Source organism: Mustela nivalis (assembly GCF_964662115.1).
Source record: "Mustela nivalis genome assembly, chromosome: 9".
Classification (NCBI taxonomy): domain Eukaryota; kingdom Metazoa; phylum Chordata; class Mammalia; order Carnivora; family Mustelidae; genus Mustela; species Mustela nivalis.
In genome coordinates this window covers 59,534,471-59,556,818 of record NC_139028.1, presented here as the reverse complement: position 1 = coordinate 59,556,818, position 22,348 = coordinate 59,534,471, and the positions used below count along the sequence as shown (strand labels likewise).

The window sequence follows — 22,348 nt, the reverse complement described above, 5'->3', positions numbered from 1 at the left end:
TTCCTAGGAACATCGCCAAAGGCAAGGGAAGCAAGGGCAAAAATGAACTATTGGGATTTCATCAAGATCAAAAGCTTTTGCACAGCAAAGGAAACAGTTAACAAAATCAAAAGACAACTGACAGAATGGGAGAAAATATTTGCAAACGACATATCAGATAAAGGACTAGTGTCCAAAATCTATAAAGAACTTAGCAAACTCAACACCCAAAGAACAAATAATCCAATCAAGAAATGGGCAGAGGACATGAACAGACATTTCTGCAAAGAAGACAACCAGATGGCCAACAGACACATGGAAAAGTGCTCCATATCACTTGGCATCAGGGAAAAATACAAATCAAAACCACAATGAAATATCACCTCACATGAGTCAGAATGGCTAAAATCAACAAGTCAGGAAATGACAGATGCTGGCGAGGATGCGGAGAAAGGGGAACCCTCCTACTGTTGGTGGGAATGCAAGCTGGTGTAGCCACTCTGGAAAACAGCATGGAGGTTCCTCAAAATGTTGAAAATAGAACTGCCCGATGACCCAGCAATTGCACTACTGGGTATTTACCCTAAAGATACAAACGTAGTTATCCAAAGGGGCACGTGCACCCGAATGTTTATAGCAGCAATGTCCACAATAGCCCAACTATGGAAAGAACCTAGATGTCCATCAACAGATGAATGGATCAAGAAGATGTGGTATATATACACAATGGAATACTATGCAGCCATCAAAAGAAATGAAATCTTGCCATTTGCGACAACATGGATGGAACTAGAGCGTATCATGCTTAGCGAAATAAGTCAAGCAGAGAAAGACAACTATCATATGATCTCCCTGATATGAGGAAGTGGTGATGCAACATGGGGGCTTAAGTGGGTAGAAGAAGAATCAATGAAACAAGATGGAATTGGGAGGGAGACAAACCATAAGTGACTCTTAATCTCACAAAACAAACTGAGGGTTGCTGGGGGGAGGGGGGTTGGGAGAAGGGGGTGGGATTATGGACATTGGGGTGGGTGTGTGCTTTGGTGAGTGCTGTGAAGTGTGTAAACCTGGTGATTCACAGAGCTGTACCCCTGGGGATAAAAATAGATGTTTATAAAAAATTAAAAATTAAAAAAAAAAAAAGAAGAAGAATCCTAAGGGAGAATATAGGCAGTAACCTCTTCGACATCAGCCACAGCAACTTCTTGCAAGATATGTCTCCAAAGGCAAAGGAAACAAAAGCGAAAATGAACTTTGGGACTTCATCAAGATGAAAAGCTTCTGCACAGCAAAGAAAACTGTCAACAAAACAAAGAGGCAACCCAGGGAATGGGAGAAGATATTTGCAAATGACAGTACAGACAAAGGGTTGATATCCAGGATCTACAAAGAACTCCTCAAACTCAACACACACAAAACAGACAATCATATCAAAAATTGGGTAGAATATATGAACAGACACTTCTCCAATGAAAACATACAAATGCTTATCAGACACATGAAAAAATGTTCATCATCATTAGCCATCAGGGAGATTCAAATTAAAGCCACACTGAGATATCACCTTACACCAGTTAGAATGGCCAAAATTAACAAGACAGGAAACAACATGTGTTGGAGAGGATGTGGAGAAAGGGGAACCCTCTTCCACTGTTGGTGGGAATGCAAGTTGGTGCAGCCTCTTTGGAGAACAGTGTGGAGATTCCTCAAGAAATTAAAAATAGAGCTTCCCTATGACTCTGTTATTGCACTCCTGGGTATTTACCCCAAAGATACAGATGTCGTGAAAAGAAGGGCCATCTGTACCCCAATGTTTATAGCAGCAATGGCCATGGTCGCCAAACTGGAAAGAACCAAGATGCCCTTCAACGGAGGAATGGATAAGGAAGATGTGGTCCATATATACTATGGAGTATTATGCCTCCATCAGAAAGGATGAATACCCAACTTTTGTAGCAACATGGATGGGACTAGAAGAGATTATGCTGAGTGAAATAAGTCAAGCAGAGAGAGTGAATTATCAGATAGTTTCACTTATTTGTGGAGCATAACAAATAGCATAGAGGACAAGGGTAATGGAGAGGAGAAGGGAGTTGGGGGAAATTGGAAGGGGAGGTGAACCATGAGAGACTATGGACTCTGAAAAACAATCTGAGAGTTTTGAAGGGGCGGGGGGTGAAAGGTTGGGGGAACCAGGTGGTGGGTATTATAGAGGGCACGGATTGCATGGAGCACTGGGTGTGGTGCAAAAACAATGGATACTGTTACACTGAAAAGAAATAAAAAATTTAAAGAAAAAAAAAGAAAAGAAAAAGAAGAAAACCAAAAAACAAAACAAAACAAAACAAAACTGAAAAAAACAAAACTGAAAACATACTTCCAACCAAAACTTGTAAGCACATCTATCAACAGAACTGAAGCATTTTCACACAGAATTTGTATATAAATGTTTATACCAACAATATTCATAATACTCAAAAGGTGGAAACAACCCAAATGACCATCTCAGCAGCTGATGAATGGATCAACAAAATAAAGTAGAATATTCTTTGAGCATAAAATGGAACTAAATATTAATATATACAACACCTGGATGAATCTCAAAAACATGTCAAATGAAAGAAGCTACTTACAAAAAACTTATATGATTCCATCTACATGAAATTTCCATAATGGGCAAATCTAACAGAGACAGAAATTCGATCAGTAGGTAGGTACTGAAGGCTGGGATAGATAGAGGGATATCTATGTGCTTGGTGACAAAAGGACATCTCTTTAAAATGATGAAAATGTTGGAAAATTAACTGTGATGGTGATTGTTCCCATGCATAAAAATATTGAATACTGCTGAATTGTGTACATTAACAGGATGAACTGCATGCTATGTGAGTTACATTTCAATAAAACTGTTATTCTAAAGAATTCACCCTTTGAATTGTGGTGAATTTTTCAACCTCTGTATTGTTTCTTTGGCTGTTATGAATAATGCTGCTGTGAATATATCTACAAATGGAATTGCTGGGTCATATAGTAAGCCTGTATATTTAATTTTTTGAAGAACTGCTGAACTGTTCTCCAAAGCAGCTGAGGCATTTTACGTTTCCATCAGAAATGTAAGAGCTCCAATTATTCTAAGTCCTCACCAAAATTTGGTATGGTCGAGCCTTCTCTAGCATAACCACCCGAAAGGCGTGAAACTGCATGTCACTGCGATTTTGATTCTTATTTTCCTAATGACTGAAGATGCTAAGCATCATTTTTTTGTTTATTAGCTACTTGTATATCTTCTTTGGAGAAATGCCTTTTTAAGATTTTTTGCCCATTTTTTAATTTTGTTATTTGCATTTTTATTGTTAGGCTGTAAGAAATCTTTATAAAGTCTAGACATTAGACATAAAATTTGCAAAAATTTTTTCCTGTTCTGTGGACCGTCTTCACTTTCATGATAGTGTCCTTCTAACACAATTCTTCAATTTTGATGAAGTCCAATTTATCTGTTTTTGTTGTTGTTGTTCCTTGTACTTTTGTCACATCTAACAATCCACTGCCAAATCCATGGTCATGAAAATCTGTAAGTATATTTTCTTCTAAGAAATTTATAGTTGTAGCTGGCATATTTAGGTCTTTGATACATTTTGAGTTAATTTTTACATATGGTATTAGTTAAGTTTCCAAATTCTTTCTTTTGCAGGTGAATATCCAGTTGTCCCAGCACCGCATGTTGAATAGACTGTTCCTTCTCCATTGAATGGTATGGGTACCCTTTCAAAAATCAGTTGACCAGGGGCACCTGGGTGGCTCAATGGGTTAATGCCTCTGCCTTCGGCTCAGGTTGTGATCCCAGGGTGCTGGGATCGAGCCCCTCATTGGGGAGTCTCTGCTCAGCGGGGAGCCTGCTTCTCCCTCTCTCTCTCTGCCTGCCTCTCTGCCTGCTTGTGACCTCTGTCTGTCGAATAAATTAAAAAAAAAAATTCTTAAAAAAAAAAAATCAGTTAACCAAAGACACATTGGATTAATTTTGGGTTCTCAATTCTATTTCATTGATCTTTACATCTACCTATTGATGCTTAGTAAGTTTTGAAATCTGATAGTGTACCTGTTACTGTGTTGTTCTTTTTCAAGACTATTTTGGCCATCTTGGTTCCTTTTAAAAATCCATTCAGTTTTCAAGTACAAGTTTTGTACTTCCTTTATTAAATGTATTAGCATTTAATTAGTTTTGATGCTGTAATAAATGGATTTTCTTAATTTCATTTTCATATTGGTCACTGCAAATAAGCAGAAACATAATTAATTTTTTTATATTGACACTGTATTCTGCAACCTTCCTGAACTTGTTTATCACACTAATAGTTTTTTTTTTTTTAAGATTTTATTTATTTATTTGACAGAGAGAGATCACAAGTAGGCAGAGAGGCAGGCAGAGAGAGAGAGAGGGAAGCAGGCTCCCCGCTGAGCAGAGAGCCCGATGTGGGACTCGATCCCAGGACCCTGAGATCATGACCTGAGCCGAAGGCAGCGGCCCAACCCACTGAGCCACCCAGGCGCCCCCACACTAATAGTTTTTTAATGGATTCCTTAGAATTTTTTATGTTTAAGGTCCAGTTATATGAATAGATAGGATAGTTTTATTTCTTCCTTCCCAGGACAGATACTTTTTATTTCTTTTTCTTGCCTAAGTGCCTTGGCTAGAACCTCTAGTACAATGTAGAATGGACATATGACACAAGAACATAGCTGTTTTGTTCCTGATCTTAGGTAGGGAAGGCATCCAATATTTTTCACTATTAGTATGTTAGGTGTCAGTTTTTCACAGATGGCTTTATCAGGCTGAAGAAGTTCTATTCTACTCCCAGGTTTTTTAAAAATTATTTTTGTAATGAAATTATATCAGATCTTATCAAATGCTTTTTCTCAATCTATTCTGAGATAATCATGGAGTTTGTCCTTTATTCTTTTTTAATTTATTTTCAGATGTTGAACCAACTTGCATTCCTGGAATAAATCCCATTTGGTCATGGTGTATAATCCTATTTACAAATAGCTGAATTTGGCTTGCTAGCATTTTGTTAAGGATTTTTACATGCATATTCATAAAAAAAAAAACCACTGGTCTAGAGTTTGCTTTTCATGTGAGGTCTTTCGTTTCGGTTTTTAGGTTCATACTAACTTCAGTGAATGAGCTGGGAAGTGTTTCCTCCTCTTTTATTTTGGAGGAAAGTGAAAAACTGGTGTTCCTATTTAAATGTTGGCTATGAAGTCATCTGAGCATGAGATTTTCTTTGTCAGTAGGTTTCTGTTTTTTCATTACTAATTTAATTTCTTTACTTGTTAGAGGTCTATTCAGATTGTCTACTTCTTCTTGAGTCAGTTTTTGCAATCTGTCTCTTTATAAAAATTTGTCCATTTCATTTATCTATTTTATTAGCATACCACTATTCATAATTTTCTTTTAAATCTTTTCTTATTTCTATCACATTGGTATTGATGTGCTCTCTTCCTTTTCTGATTCTGGTAATTTGGATCTTCTCTATTTCTTTCCTGGGCAATATACCTAAAGGTTCATCAATTTTGTTCTTCTTTTCAAAGACCAAGCTTTTGGTTTCAATGATTTTTTTTCCCACTGTTTTTCTGTTCTCTATTTCATTAATTTCCACTCTAGTCTTTCACATTTCCCTCCATCTGCATGCTTTATATTTAGTGTACTCTTCTTTTCTCAGTGTCTTAAGGTGGAAGGTTAGGTTACTGATTTGCTCTTTTGATTTTTCTACCATAGGCATTTAGAGCTATAAATTTCCTTCTAAGCATGCTTTAGCTACATCCTGTGAGTTTTCATTCACCTCCAAGTATTTTTAAATTTCTTTTTTGTCCCATTGGTGCTATAAGAGTATATTGTTTAATTTCCGTATTTAGGGGCTTCCCAAATTTCTTTCTGTTACTGATTTCTAATTTCACTCCATTGTGGCTAGAGAACATATTCTGTATTATTTCTATTGAAAAGGTTACTGTATGTGACTCTTTACTCAAAGCACATTGTATGACAAAATCACAGACAAAATAGCATTAGGCAATATAAACACTAACTGAACTATGCATCATGATCTTTATTTACTTGAGTCTGCAAAAGCTATTGACAGATCTACCATTTTCAAATGGTTGAGTTTTTACCCCATTATGAGCCTCTACAAATGGTGAAAAAACATACAAAACCCCATTGAGAAACTAGAAAAGAATATGAAAAGTTTATTCGGAAGAAAGGAAATAGAAATGAAACACAAATATAAAGCCTCACTAGTACTCTTTAAAAAGGAGATTTTTAAAATAATAATTAATTAATTAAAAATAAGGATATTTAAAGAAAAACATTTTCCTCCTACCAGATTAATGGGTTTGTCTTTTGTTTTAAAACATTAATAACCACGCCTCCTTTGTCATGTCATATATTAACTGACTAGATAAGTGTGGGTTTATCTCTGAGCTTTCTATTCTATTCCATTGATCTAGGTGTCTGTTTTTGTGCTAGTACCATACTGGTTTTTTGTTTTTTGTTTATTTCTTTTCAGCGTAACAGAATTCATTGCTTTTGCACCACACCCAGTGCTCCATGCAATACATGCCCTCCTTAATACCCACCCCACTGTTTTGATTATTAAAGACTTTTAGTATATCTTGAAATCTGAAATTGTGATACCTCCAGCTTTATTTTTTCTTTCTTCCTTTCTTTCCTTCCTTCCTTCCTTCCTTCCTTCCTTCCTTCCTTCCTTCCTTCCTTCCTTCCTTCCTTCCTTCCTTTCTTTCTTTCTTTCTTTCTTTCTTTCTTTCTTTCTTTCTTTCTTAAGATTCCTTTGGCCAGTCAGGGTCTTTTGTGGTTCCATATAAATTTTAGTATTATTGGGTGCCTGGGTGGCTCAGTGGGTTAAGCCGCTGCCTTTGGCTCAGGTCATGATCTCAGGGTCCTGGGATCGAGTCCCACATCAGGCTCTCTCTCTCTGCCTGCCTCTCTGCTACTTGTGATCTCTTTCTCTCTCTCTCTCTCTGTCAAATAAATAATATTTTTTAAAAAATTTTTAGTATTATTGTTCTGTGAAAAATGCTGTTGGTATTCTGGTAGGGACTGCATCAAATCTGCAGATCACTTTGGGTAATATGGACATATTATGGAATATATTATGGGGAAAAGACACTATCTTCAATGAATGGTGTTGGGAAGACTGGATAGTTATGTGTAAGAGAATGAAACTGGCCCACTTTCTAACACCATACACAAAAATAAACTCAAAATGGATTAAAGACTTAAATGAGGGGTGCCTGGGTAGCTCAGTGGGTTAGGGTCTCTGCATTCAGCTCGGGTTGTTATCCCAGGGTCCTGAGATCAAGCCCCGCATCGGGCGGGTTCTCTGCTCAGTGGGGAGCCTGCTTCCCTTCCTCTTTCTCTGCCTGCCTCTCTGCCTACCTCTGATCTCTGCCTGTCAAATAAATAAATAAATAAAATCTTTTTAAAAAAAGACATAAATGAGATCTGAAATGACAAAAATCCTAAAACAGGACATAAGCAATAATTTCTCTGACAAGGGCCACAGCAACATTTTTCCAGGTATGTCTCCTAAGGCAAGGGAAAAAAAGCAAAATAAACTACTAGGACTACATCAAAAGAACAAGCCTTTGCACAGCAAAAGAAACCATCAAACAAAATGGAGATCTATTAAATAGGAAAATATTTTTGCAATGATATATCCAATAAGAGGTTAATATCCAAAATATATAAAGAACTTCTACAACTCAGCATCAAAAAACAATCCATTAAAAATGGACAGAGGTGGGGTGCCTAAGTGGCTCAGGTAAACACCTCTGGCTCAGGTCATGATCCCAGGGTTCTGGAATCAAGCCCCACATCAGGTTCCCACCTTAGCAGGGAGGCTGAGTTGGCTTCTCCCTCTCCCTCTGCCCCTACCCCTTGTTCATGCGCTCAGTCTCTAAAATAAATAAAGAAAATCTTTAAAAAAAATATTGGACAGAGGACATGAATAGACATTTTTCTTTCTTTATTTATTTCTTTCTTTTTAAAGATTGTATTTATTTATTTGACAGGCAGAGATCACAAGTAGGCAGAGAGGCAGGCAGAGAGAGATGAGGAAGTAGGCTCCCTGCTCAGCGGGGCTCAATCCAGGACCCTGGGATCATGACCTAAGCCAAAGGCAGAGGCTTTAACCCACTGAGCCAGCCAAGTGCCCTTGACATTTTTCCAGAGAAGACTGTGATGCCCAAAAGATACATGAAAAGATGCTCAACATCACTAGTCATCAGGGAAATGCACATCAAAACCACAATGAGATATCACCTTACACCTATTGGAATGGTTAAAATAAAAAAGACAAGAAATAACAAGTGTTGACAAGGATATGGATCATACATTGTTGGTGGTAATTTAAATTAGTAAAATAACTATAAACAGTATAGAGCTTCCTCAAACAATTAAAAATAGAAATACCATACAATCTAGTAATTCTACTACTAGGTATTACCTAAAGTAAATGAAAACATTAATTCAAAAAGACATATGCTTCACTATGTTTACAGTAGCATTGTTTCCAATAGCCAAGATATAGAAGCAACCTAAAGGCCCATTGATAGATGAGTGGATAATGAAGATACAGTGTGTGTGAGTATCTATATGTGTGTGCATGTATACACACACATACATACACACACACACACACACATAGGAATATTATGCAGCCACCAAAAAAGGATGAGACATGCCATTTACCACAGATGGATGGATCTAGAGGGTATTATGCTAAGTGAATTAAGTCAGACTGAGAAAGACAAATACCATATGACTATACTTACACATGGAAGCTAAAAAAAAACAAAAAAACATAAACAAACAAGCAAAAAGGAGAATCAGACCTATAAAAATAGAGAACAAACAGATGCTTTCCAAAGGGGAGGGTCCAAAAGAAGGGGAGTGGAGGGGAAAAAAAAACCCCAGTAATACCCAATGCTAGAATGGTACAGTGAAATTAGGCACTCTCATACACTGCTGGTGGTCATAAAAACTGGAACACTCTGGGAACCAATTTGGCAAGAAGTATTGAGTCTTAAAAACAAAACAAAATAAAACAAAAACCTAAATGCTTTCAACTAGTTAATTCTACTATGGTTAGGAAATAAACCTAAATACAGAAAATATTTTAGACTAACAATATTCACTGATTATTCACGATTTAAAAAGTGGTTATAATATAAATGTCCAATTATAGGAGAATATTTAGGTAAACTATAGTTTAGTTATTGAGCAAAATTTCATGCACCCATTGAAAGTGTCTACAAAGTATTTACAATATAAAATACTTCTGTTATAATGTCAATAAAAAAGCAAAATGCAAAACTGCATTTAAATTATGATTAGAGCTCTATGTTTAAAAAATTAGAAAGCAATACTAATTGCTAATAATGATCACCTCTGGACAGTAAATTATAAGAAAGCAGTTCTTTCTTGAATATAAATCTTTAAAATAAAATGCTTATTTAAAGCAAATTGAAGAAACTGTTATCTCAAGCATAATAATTCACTTCCTAGGACACTTTTCTCACAAGCACAACCTCAGACATGTTAGTCTCTTACATGGATATATACTTACTCTCTCAAACACACAATCCCTAGTTTTTTCCACTTAGACTTTCAATTATACTTGTCAAAGTGTTCTGGGTTTGTTTGTTGTTGTTATTGTTTATTAAGATAAATGACACACTCTTTTTCCTGGGGCTCAGAAACAGTTTTCTAATTCCATAAATATAATATTCTTCCACAATTCAAACACATTTGTCTTTGTCTTTTTCTATTCTCGAAATAAATTCATCAAAACTAAAATCAATCCTACAAGGTTTAGAAGTTATGTACAAAAGGTAGCTAATTAAAAGAGGCAAAATAAATCAAAAGGCACAACAAATATACATGTATTTCTTTTATAGTTAGAAAGAAAAACTACCAAAAAATCTTTCAAAACACTTGTTTCTTTGTAATTGGTCTGTTTATTGAGGCAATAACGCATAACAAAAAGAACATGGGCTTTAGAATCAGAGAAACTTGAGTTTGAAACCCTGGTCCTGCAACTTCCTAGCTGTGAAAGACTGGGCAAGTTAAACTCCCTAAACCGCAATGGCCCCCTCTGTAAAACAGAGATAACAGTACTCACCTAAAGCACTGCAGAGAACACATGAAAAGCTGCATACAAACTACCCTAATAAGCAGAGTGCATTTATTAGGCACACTATACATGGCAGCCACTATAACGATTTTCATTTCTTTTGGGAGGATGAGGAAGTTCATTTAGTAACAACTTAACTCAGCTTAAAAGGATGAGGCAGCTCTTAAAACCATTAAGTGTCCTTTGCAATTCTCAGTTACAAATTCAGGATGGAGTTAAACATATCTTACAGCTCACACTACCTCTTCAGGCAAAGCAAACTATTCAAGAAAGATGCAACCCTGTATCTAACCATCATGCTCTTACCTTGCAGGCTACATCAACTAATCGCATCTGGATAGCTTGATTCTCTGGGAGTTTAGTGCCGATTGCAAGCAAAGTGTCCAACAGCTGAGCTAGGACTTGATGAGACTCTAGAAAGGAAGATGAAAAGTTGGGTTGCAGAATTTCAAAAGGCAATCACTAAGGAAACTAAATTTACTTGGGTAAAAAAATGTAACTTTTTGTTAGGTAGGTTCTTCTATTTGATCCTTGAATTCCTCTCAACCAAAAGCTAAGTTCCTAAAGGGATCACGTCTAAAACTTTGAATCTGAAGTGCCTGGGTGGCTCAGTTAAGCGTCTGACATTGGCTCAGGTCATGATCTCAGGGTCCTTGGACAGAGCCCCGAGTTGGGCTCCCTGCTCAGTGGGGGGGGATCTGCTCCTCCCTCTCTCTCTCCTCTTCTGCCCCTCTCCTGATTGTGCCCTTCATCTTCACATAAATAAAATCTTTTATAAAATAAAATTCAAAAATGAAACACAAATCCTCCACAAGATTGGGCACAGTACTCCAAAACTGTTTAGTGCTTGATTAATTCATGGGCTTTTCACAGCCTTCCAGATAAAATCCAAATTTCTTAGCAGGGCATACACACATACATACCAGTCCCTCCATGAAGTCTAGCTCTGCCTACCTTTCTAGCCTCATCTCTTTAAGTCTCATCTAGCACTCTTTTTTTCAGTTACTATGATTTCATATCCCTCTATCTTTACTCAGGCTAACTTCCCTAGAATGCCTCCACCTACATCCAACTCCATTCTCAACCCAACTCCCCAGGAAGCACCTACTAATCTCACAGTTTCACCTGCTATATAGAACTTTTCCTCCTTCCCCATAAGATGGACTATTTCCTCATGTGCACTTCCACTGCACCCTGTACATCAGCTCTAACACGTCACTAAACTTATTTACTTTCCTATCAGACTAAACCAAGAGATAGATCCCTCATGGCAATGACTGTGTCTTATTCATCTTTGTATTCTCTGAATCCAGCACCACTCATTCATTACATGCTCAATGAAGGTTTAGTAAGTGGGCAAAGAGCTAAATCCAAACAACTCCACACCAATCAGCCAGATTCTCTTCTCTGCCTAAATTCTTTTTCTTGTTCCAAATATAGTCGTTTTATTTTATTTTTTTAAAAGATTTCATTTTTTTATTTGAGAGAGAGAGACCACAAGTAGGCATAGAGGCAGGCAGAGAGAGAGGGCGAAGCAGGCTCCCTGCTGAGCTGAGAGCCCAATGCGGGGCTCGATCCCAGGACCCTGAGATCATGACCTGGGCTGAAGGCAGAGGCTTAAACCACTGATCCACCCAGGTGCCCCTCAAATGTGGTTCTTTTAATGCTGGCTGTATACAAGAGGATTTCAGGTAGCATTCAGATAATCATTTTTTATATTAGTAATTATGTTTTAACATACATGATAAAAATTGCAGGTACTATCTACTGATGTCACAGGACACTAATTTTCATTTACCCATTGAAATAGTCTCTTTAAGGGATGCCTGGGTAGCTCAGATGGTTGGATGACTGCCTTCGGCTCAGGTCATGGTACTGGAGTCCCGGGATCAAGTCCTGCATCGGGCTCCCAGCTCTGTGGGGAGTCTGCTTCTCCCTCTGACCTTCTCCTTGCTCATGCTCTCTCTCACGGTCTCTCTCTCAAATAAATAAATAAATAAATAAATCTTTAAAAAAAAGAAAAGAAAAGAAATAGTCTCTTTAACTTAACAACAAAAAAAAATTGTCCACTTAAAAATATTAAGTAAACCATAGTACAGATGTAAGACAAATATGTCAAAAATGGTGTACGTAACATAAAAAATTACTGAAGTTCAGAATACACAGCCAGGGCACCTGGTTGGCTCAGTCCATAGAACATGCAACTCTCAGGAGTTCAAGCCCCATGTTGGGTATAGAGATTACTTAAAAATATGATCTTAACAAAAAAAGAAGAAGAAAGAAAGAAAGACAAGACAAGACACTGGCTACATAACCTCTTAATAAAACTTCTAGTTAAATATAATGGAGTGAACATATATTTTGTTATTCTTCCCTAAAATTTCATTAGTATAGAAGTAAAGAAATTAAAAAGGTATAAACCCATGAAGACCCAAAAACAAAAACAAAACAAAACAAAAAAACCCACAAAAAACAAAAGTCTAAAACAAACCCTAGAGGAATAAAGGTAAGTACTTAAGACAAATTTTTCAGAGATGAAAAATATCATAATTTTTTAAAAAGTTTTAGAAAAATGGAGAAATCTAATAGTAAACACCTATTGAGGAGGACAGCCCCACAAAACAAATGAATTCTAGCCAGAGCACCCTAAACAGATTCAGGAATTGGGAGATTTAAAGCAACAAAAACAAAAAGCAAAAATCAGGGATAAGGGAGGATTTATCTCAGGTATCAACAAGAAGGAGCTGGACCTCTGCCTCCCTCCCTACACTACACAGCCAAATGGCCACTGAAATAGGAAATTCATTCTATACAGAAATTAAACTAGAAAGTTCCCCATTTGGGGGATACCAGGTGAGGACTGGGGAGAAGACACAGTGAAGAAGAGGAGATTAAGAGGTAGTAACATACTAATAAATGAGACACTTCCCCCCCTCCCTAGCCCCCTTCAACAGCTTTTTGACTGCAAAAAACACTGCAGTCAGCCATCTGTCTGTCTTCCTAGCAGATTCATGAACTCTGAAATGCAAAATCGGACGGACCCCACAGAAAAACATGAAAGACACTAACATTTTTTTTTTTTTGACACTAACATTTTTTAAAGTCCTCCAAAGAGGGCCATCCTAGTACAGAGGCTACCAATTGCCAAGCCCAGTCCCTTCACACAGAGCTACCAATCAGCTTTTTAGTTCCTCCTCCTCATCTTAAATTTAAACACAAAACTGAAGATCATCAAGAAGTCTCCAATACTAAAGAGGTCACAAGGAGAAAAGGTACTTTGAAAATACAGAAGAAACATTTAGAAATCTCCAACACTACCACACCCACCCTTTAATTTATTTGTACAAAATGATTCTACATAACATCCATGAAAAGTAAGCTAAACTTTTTTTTTTTTTTTTAATTTGAGAAAGAAAGAGCATACGCAGGGGATGGAGGTTGCGCAGAGGGAGAAGCAGACCCCACTGAGTAGGGAGCCTAATGCAGGGGCTTGATCCCAAGACCCTAAGATTATGACCCAAGCCAAAGGCATATACCCAACTGACTGAGCCACCCAGGTGCCCCATTAGCTAAACCTTTCTAAGCTTAATTCTAATTTCTGATAAATCACAAATCTAATCTAAATCTTTTTTTTAAATTTTATTTATTTATCAGAGAGAGGGAGAGAGCGAGCACAGGCAGGCAGAGAAGCAGCAGAGGCAGAGGGAGAAGCAGGCTCCCCGCTGAGCAAGGAGCCCGATGTGGGACTCGATCCCAGGACGCCGGGATCATGACCTGAGCCGAAGGCAGCTGCTTAACCAACTGAGCCACCCAGGCGTCCCTCTAATCTAAATCTTGAGTCTTAGTCTCTCTCCTGAGTTCCAGACCAATATTACAACTACAGGTTGGACGGACACCTCCACATGGATAATAAATAAACGCTCAACATCTATTTTCTAAATGATCTAGTTCATCAAACCAAATTCCTCAGGGCCACCAAGTTAGCTTTCTAAAACTAGACTTGATTTTTCCATGCCCTTGCTCAAAAAAACTTCACATGGTTTCTACTGCCTATAAAGTAACGTTCAAAATCCTCAGCACTCAAGACTACCTACCCTTTGGCTTCAAAACACTTTACCAGTTTTTCCTCCTAAAGCCCTCACTCTCTGATGATCTCTCATGAAACAACTCAGTTTTTCAAATACCTCTTATACTTACGCAGTTCTCTACCTTTTATCATAATGTTCCTACTTCTTCGCACTACTCTTCCCATCTCTGCTTTTCCAAATGTAACTCTTCACTAAGCCTTTCTAGACCCTACCAGTCAGCACTCATCTCACCCTCTCTTGTTTTCACAGTATTCGGATTACACCTCCTCTACAACAAGCTCTGTGTTTTCATTACTGGTTTGGCATGTACTGGAGAAGTAGAGGTACCTGACGCACCCTCAAAGTGCCTCGTCCAGTGCTTGTCAAGGAATTGTGGAACTCACACATATGATGAACTGAAATGAAGGACTTCTGGTCCAGAGGGTGGCCCACACTGCTGGATTTGAAAGTGCACACTGGACTGATAAATGAAAGATTCCTAATTCTAGTCTGTGCCTTATTCTAAGCCACAAATACAGGGTAACTTTAGCAATCACTTTACATCACTGGAGTTCATGTTCCTCAGCAATGAAATAAAGGGCTTGAACTAGATGATCTTTATGGTACCTTCCAGTTCTATCTCCCACTCTGAATCTAGATAGACCAGAAAACTGGAAAGAGGAAGACCTAGATTAAATCTCTCAGAGACAATTAAGTAAGAAACTTAGAGTAGGGGTGCCTTGGTGGTTCACTCAGTTGAGCATCTGACTCTTAGATTTCTACTCAGGTTATGATCTCGGGTTCATGAGATCAAGGGACTATCTCTGAGTTCCCTGGCCCTTTACTACTCCACTCAGCACAGAGTCTGTTCAAGATTCTTTTCCTCTCCCTCTGCCCCTTCACTCCCACTTATGCATGCTTGCACTCTCTCTCTCTCCCTAAAATAAATAAATAGGGAAACCTGGGTGGCATAGTCAGTTAAGCATCCGCCTGTTGGTTTTGGCTAAGGCTGTGATCTCATGATTGTAGGGCTGAGCCCCACATCAAGCTCCAAGCTCAGCATGAATTCTGCTTAAGATTCTCTCTCCCTCTCCTCTGCCCCTCCCACTTGTGCAGTCTCTATCTCTGAAATAAATTAATAAATATTTAAATAAATTAATGAATTCTTTTAAAAAACCCTTAGAATATTTAACTAAAAGCAAAACAGCTATTTCCATGTATACTGTGTAATTTGAGTCTCTTTCTTTTTTAAGGTTAGGATGATATTTGCATCCAAATTAACTCTCTCATAATGTTTCTATTTTAGAGGCAAAGTTTTTCAGTTAAACCCTAAGAAAGAGCACTGCACTGAATTCTCAGTTCTGTTACTCCTTAGCTAAATGAACTCACTTGGACTTATTTCATCTCTCTGGGACTAAACTTCTATCATCTGCAAAATGAAGGAATTAGACAAGATGATCTCTATAAGGCCATTTATAGCTGATTAAGTCTATGGCTCTATGAAATCCCAAACCTTAAAGTGTGAAATGCGTACAGGTATATAGCTAGCTTCTATAAGAACTTCCCATGGAAAGAAAGGATACTTTTGTACTAAGGCAATGTAATTGTTTTGGTGCTTTTATTTTTTAAAGATTTTATTTATTAGAGAGAGAGTGCAAGTGAGAGAGAGGGTATGAATGGGGGTAGGGGTAGAGAGAGAGAGAGAGAAGCAGACTCCCCACTGAGCAGGGACCCTGATGCAGGACGTCATTCCAGGACCCCGAGATGACGACCTGAGCCGAAGGTGGATGCTTAACTGACTGAAACATCCAGGCGTCCCTGTTTTGGTGCTTTTAAAAGAAATGGATTTATTTTTTTGCCACTATCTACAAGAGCAAAAACTTAAAAACATGCTACTCTATCAGTTGGTATTCAATATATTATCAACACCTCAAATGTTATGAAGATGATACAGAAACATGGAAAAAATGTATGTAATGTTTGAGTATAGTAAAACACAAAATAGTACATTCGCTAAGTACAACCATACAAAATGCATATAAGTAAAAGGCAATATGTAAAACCTTGTTTTACAGAAGTAAGAAGAGTATTTAAAAATTTTTTTCTTGGGGCGCCTGGGTGGCTCAGTGGGTTAAAGCCTCTGCTTTCGGCTCGGGTCGTGATCCCAGGGTCCTGGGATGGAGCCCCACATCGAGCCCCACATAGGGCTCTCTGCTTGGCGGGGAGCCTCCTTCCTCCTCTCTCTCTGCCTGCCTCTCTGCCTACTTGTGATCTCTGTCAAATAAATAAATAAAATCTTAAAAAAATTTTTTTTTCTTTATTGTCATTATACTAGCATTTCATTAAAACAAACTCCCCTCTGAAAAAAAATTTTAAAAGGCATATTCTTTGTTTCCTGTGAATTAAAACTCTTGGGTCAAAATTCAGTACAAGTAAAATTTTACTTCTCTTCGTTTTTTAAAAAAAGATTTTATTTATTTAGCAAAGAGAGAAAGAGCGAGAGAGCACAAGCAAGGAGAGAGGCAGGCAGAGGAAGAAACAGGCTCCCCGCTTAGCAAGGAGCCCCATGCAGGACTCGATCCCAGGACTCTGAAATCATGACCTGAGCCAAAGGCAGATGCTTAACCAAATGAGCTACCCAGACGTCCCAGTACAAGTAAAAATTTAATATGAAGTTATTTCTGACAAAATTTTTAAAATTCTCAACATCAGGCAATGGGCCACATATGTAAGATATTTGCTATTAAACACTGTACAATAAATGAACTTGGATCATCTCTGAGTTCCCTGGCCTTTTATTAGCCCAATAATTTCATATTTATAAATGAAATGTCCAATATTTAAAGTTGTATTTATTTAAATACGTATACCCCAAGATGAAATAAAACTATTCTTTGAAGCCATAATCAATTCAAACAAAATTGTAATATTTTCAGAAAACAGAAACAGAGGGTTTCTTTTTAATTTTTTTTAAAGATTTTATTTATTTATTTGACAAACAGAGACACAAGTAGGCAGAGAGGCAGGCAGAGAGAGAGGAGGAAGCAGGCTCCCCGCTGAGCAGAGAGCCCTATGCGGGGCTCGATCCCAGGACCCTGGGATCATGACCTGAGCCAAAGGCAGAGGCTTTAACCCACTGAGCCACCCAAGCGCCCTGGTCTTTTTATTTAATTTTAAAATAAATATTAACGCAAGCAAGGGACCAACTCTGTAATAGAATCTTGTACATAAATAAAACCAGATAATCAAAAGAATTTTCTTTTTTCTTTTTCTTTTTTTTTTTAAAGATTTTATTTAATTATTTGAAAGAGACAGAGAGAGCAGAGTGAGAGAGCATGAGAGGGGAGGTCAGAGGGAGAAGCAGACTCCCCATGGAGCAGGGAGCCCAATGTAGGACTTGATCCCAGGACTCCAGGATCATGACCTGAGCCGAAGGCAGTTGCTTTACCAACTGAGGAACCCAGGCACCCTCAAAAGAATTTTAAAGGTGAAATGCTTTCCCAGTTTATGTAAAAGCTGAGAATAATTTTAGCATGCATTCATGAGGAACAAAAAGGAAAACAGTAACATGTGAGAGCTAGATGTCACTTTTATAGGAAGTAAACTATGAGAGACCACATGACCAGAAGAGCACCTCTCATGGCTTGAATTAGCATGGTACAGTTGACAAAATATCACATACATACAAAACATCTTTCTATCACATATGAAGTAACCTTGAACAAGTTAGTTAGCTTCTCTGAGCTTCAGTTTTTCCACCTAAAATATAGGGACAATAATATCTATCTTCCATCATATATAACCTACTTTAAGTATATGGCACTTGGTAAAAGTCAATAAATGATAGCTATTAAGAGACAAAACTATATTTTATCTCTAATGTAAACATATGTACTTTTTATTGAATCATCCTCAAATTCCTTTTCAATAACAACCAATACAAGAAAGATTCCTCCTAAATTCTATATAGATGGAACTAAAGATTTTTGCTCTGATTATATAGCTTTTAAATTATAACTTACTTTCATTCTGCAGGATGTTAATGGCATCATCCATAATGCAGTCTGGTGAAAATCCTGCAGTCTTTGATAATAAACCCAACAATGATGCAATTTTCAGTCTCACAGATGGATCATTCTCCTGGAACAAAAGAAGCTGTTGTTACCTTGATGCTCTAGTCTCACCTCACCAACAAAGAGGAACATGGGAAACTAACATCTCAAAAGTGATTCAATGATCCAAGAATTCTAAGGTTTTCTTTCCGAAAAATTAATCTTATCAACTTCAGGGGAAAGAGCTTTTTTCAATCAGTATGTTAGACCTAAATTATTGCAAAGTGAATGGGAATTTTTCTATGCCTTCCTAATACCTTTACCTTTTTTATTTTTTAAGATTTTATTTATTTGAGAGAGAGTGAGCAAGAGAGAACAAAAGCGGGGGCGGGGGTGGAACAGAGGAGAGGGAGAAGCAGGTTTCCTGCTGAGCAGGGAGCCTGACATGGGGCTCAATCCCATGACCCTAAGATCATGACCTGAACCAAAGGAAGACCCTTAACCAACTGAGCCACCCAGGCGCCCTAATACCATTACTTCCTAACCAGAAACATGCTTTTAGGATTAAAGTACCCTTTTTCCACTGTGCAGCTATATCAGACATGAAGTGCAGCAAGCTGCCCCACCAATATTGCCAGCACTGGTCACCTAACGTTGCTGGTGGCACCACTGTTCCCGAAGCTTCTGGAAACTGGGTCCTGCAGCTACCACATCTATCTCTCACCCTACCTGCTTTTTGGATCACCACAGCCTGATTAGAAGTCTGAGGCTGGTGAATCTAATTGGCTGGGTCTAGAGCTTGTGCCTGAGCTGCTGGGGCAAGGGAGACTAAGAAATGAGTTGTCTGGCCCTTTTGGCCACAATACTGCAAGGTGGTCTCCAATCTGCACCAACATTCCTATAGTGAAAAATTTCTCCCAACGTCAAAAAGGAACATGTCCTTCTGTTCAGCACCATATGTCAATTATGTAGCACAATATGTGGCACTATGTGGGTATACATATTGAAAATATATATGTGTGTGTGTGTATATATATACACACATATATTTATATTTAACAAACAAATATATAAAAATATATGTTTTAGGGACGCCTGGGTGGCTCAGTGGGTTAAAGCCTCTGCCTTCGGCTCAGGTCATGATCCCAGGGTCCTGGGATCGAGCCCCGCATCGGGCTCTCTGCTCAGCAGGGAGCCTGCTTCCTCCTCTCTCTCTGCCTGCCTCTCTGCCTCCTTGTGATTTCTGTCTATCAAATAAATAAATAAATCTTTGAAAAAAAAATATATGTTTTATACACACACACACACACACACGGGGAAAAAAGTATCTTGCCAATGCTAAGATTAGGTCAGCACATTTCTGTACCAAAGACAAAATTACTTAAATGTATGCTCATAAGATGAAGTACCTTCTTGATATGACCAACTCCCTAGCTCCCACCTACAGTTTCTAAGGAAGTGACAAAAGCACACCAAAGAGGCCTGAAGCAGGACAAAAAGCAACAGATATGGAGTAGGAGGACCTAGAATCCTGGCAAGCCGCTTGCCATGTATATAACTTAGGAAAAGTCATTTTCTTGGGAACTTAACTGTGGGGAAGAAAAAGGGCTTTGAAATTAACGAGATCTAGGTGTAAAGCCTGGACTCACTATGTCCTGACATAAGGTCTATGTCTTCAACAGGCAAATTAACCTCTCTAAGCCTTGTCTGTGACATGGGACTGGTAATAACCTCAAAGGACACTAAGAGGAAAATGACTAGCCCAGCAATATCACATAGGATGCAGTGAGATATGAGTGCCTCCTCCCTTCCTCTCTCTGGTCATCAACCGTTTCATGCAGAGGATAATAAAGCCTGAACTGCACTGCTGTGAATACGGTACCCAGAGGGGTACCATAAAGAGTGAGTAAAAAACACATGAAAGGTAAGTCTAGAATTTTGGAAATTCCACAGGGTACATGCCCAGATTTTTAAACAAACAAACAAAAGTGGCATGGGAATGAAAGAAAAGATGGAGGGCAAAAATGCTACAGATTTTTAAAAGAGACTTAAGGGGATAGATAAATAAACCAAGGGGATAGATAAATAAACCGAATTTTACTTCAAACCAACAAACCATACAAAGTCTTCTTTTGGACAATTAGTGAGAGGCACCTGGATGGCTCTGTTGGTTAAGTGTCCGACTCTTGATTTTGGCTCAGGTCATGATCTCAGAGTCCCAGGATCAAGCCCCATATACGGCTCCCCACTCAATGCAGAGTCTGCTTTGAGGATTCCCTCTCTCCCTCCTCCTCTGCCCCTCCCCCATGCTAACGCACACATGCACACACGCATATACTCTCTAAAAATAAATATATAAATAAATCTTTTTAAAAAAGACAATCAATGAAAACTGAACATGGACCAGGTATTATATGCTATTAAAGATTGTCATGGGTTTATTTTAAAGTCCTAAAATAGGCCTTTATTTGTTAAACACAGATAAATAAGTATTCACAAGTGAAATGATACGCTGCCTCAGATATGCCCTACCCCCCAAAAGTGGGGGGAAATGCATCAAAACAAGAATGACAAAAAGCTAATAACCATTCAAAGCTAGATGAGGTAGATCTGAAGGCTCATATTATTTTCTCTCCTTTTGTGTGTTTGTAAAGCTACCAAACAAAAGTTAACTTTTTGGAAAAATCACACGAAAGTACTGTATTCTATCTAAAATAGTAACTAATTTATTCATTCAACATACATACAAGAAGTATTTATTGTATGTGCCAAGCACCATTCTAGCTCCTAGGGATACAATAGTGAATAAAGCAGAAGCAATTCCTGCTCTCACAGATCTTATAGTCAAATGGATAAGACTGGCAAAGAATATGTAATTTCACATGTAAACATTCTGAAGAAAAATTAAGTGTGGAATGGATTAAAGAATATTAGGGAGAGGCAATTCTAGATAGGACAGTGAGGAAAGTTCACTCTTGAGGACCCAACTTTTGAGAGGACACTTAACTGAGTCAGACAGAGAGCCATAGGGAGATTTAGGGAAGCAGCGTTCCAGGCAGAAGAAAGGTATAAACTCAGAATATGGGAAATTCTAAAATGCTGTATATAAAGCTCTAGAGAAATGCATATAAAACTGTTAGCAGTGATTTTCTCCAGAGTAATCTCTAGAGAGCACATATTGTTTTTTAACTTTTTTGTTTAAGATTTATCATTGGGGCGCCTGGGTGGCTTAGTCAGTTAAGCATCTGCCTTTGATCCCTGGGTCCTGGGATCAAGCCCCACACCAGGTTCCCTGGTCAGTGGGGAGCCTGCTTTTCCCTCTGCCGCTCCTCCTGCTTGTTTTCTCTTTCCCTCTCACTATGTCAAATGAATAAATTAAAAAACAAAAAGAAATAACAAACAACAACAACAACAACAATAAAGATTTATTCATTTAGAGAGAAAGAATGAGTGTGAGAGCAGGGGCAGGGGGCTAGTCACAGAGGGAGAGAATCTTTCAAGCAGACTTCCTGTTGATCGCAGAGCCCAATCTGGCCCAAACCCACAAGCCATGAGATCACGACCTGAGCAGAAACCAAGAGTCAGATGTTCAACTTACTGAGCCTCCAGGGCACCCCATTTTTTAACTGTTTAATTTGCAGAGGTAAATCTCATTCTTTTACAGTTTAGTGCTTGAATTTGTTACAATAAATATTACTGTTGTAATTTTTTAGAAAGATTTTATTTATTTATTTAACAGAGAAAGAGAACATGTGCACATATGAGAGAGAATGGTGGGGGGGGGGGGCAGAAGGATAGGGAGCAGCAGACTCCCCGCTGAGCAGAGAGTCTGACACAGGGCTTGATCCCAGGGCCCTGGGATCATGACATGAGCCAAAGGCAGACACTTAACTGAATGAGCCACCTAGGTGCCCTGAATTGTTGCAATTTTTTAAAAAAGAGTATAAATTTTTAAATCTATACAAATATACACAACCTTTCAAAAGCTCCCAGTTTTCTACAGAAAGAAGTTGGAGCTGCTTAGCATGCCACAAAG

The 22,348-nt window shown here is 38.2% G+C and overlaps 1 protein-coding gene across 1 annotated transcript in view; it reads right to left on the bottom strand.

The window, feature by feature from the left end:
• The window catches only part of INTS4 (integrator complex subunit 4), a 117,848-nt gene that overhangs the window by 78,996 nt on the left and 16,504 nt on the right, over window positions 1–22,348 (bottom strand). The window contains exons 3-4 of the mRNA XM_082749532.1: window positions 18,283–18,400; window positions 10,500–10,606 (exon numbers count right to left, since the gene is read on the bottom strand). Coding sequence (XP_082605658.1) covers window positions 10,500–10,606; window positions 18,283–18,400 — 225 coding nt within the window. The remainder of the gene's footprint in view (window positions 1–10,499; window positions 10,607–18,282; window positions 18,401–22,348) is intronic.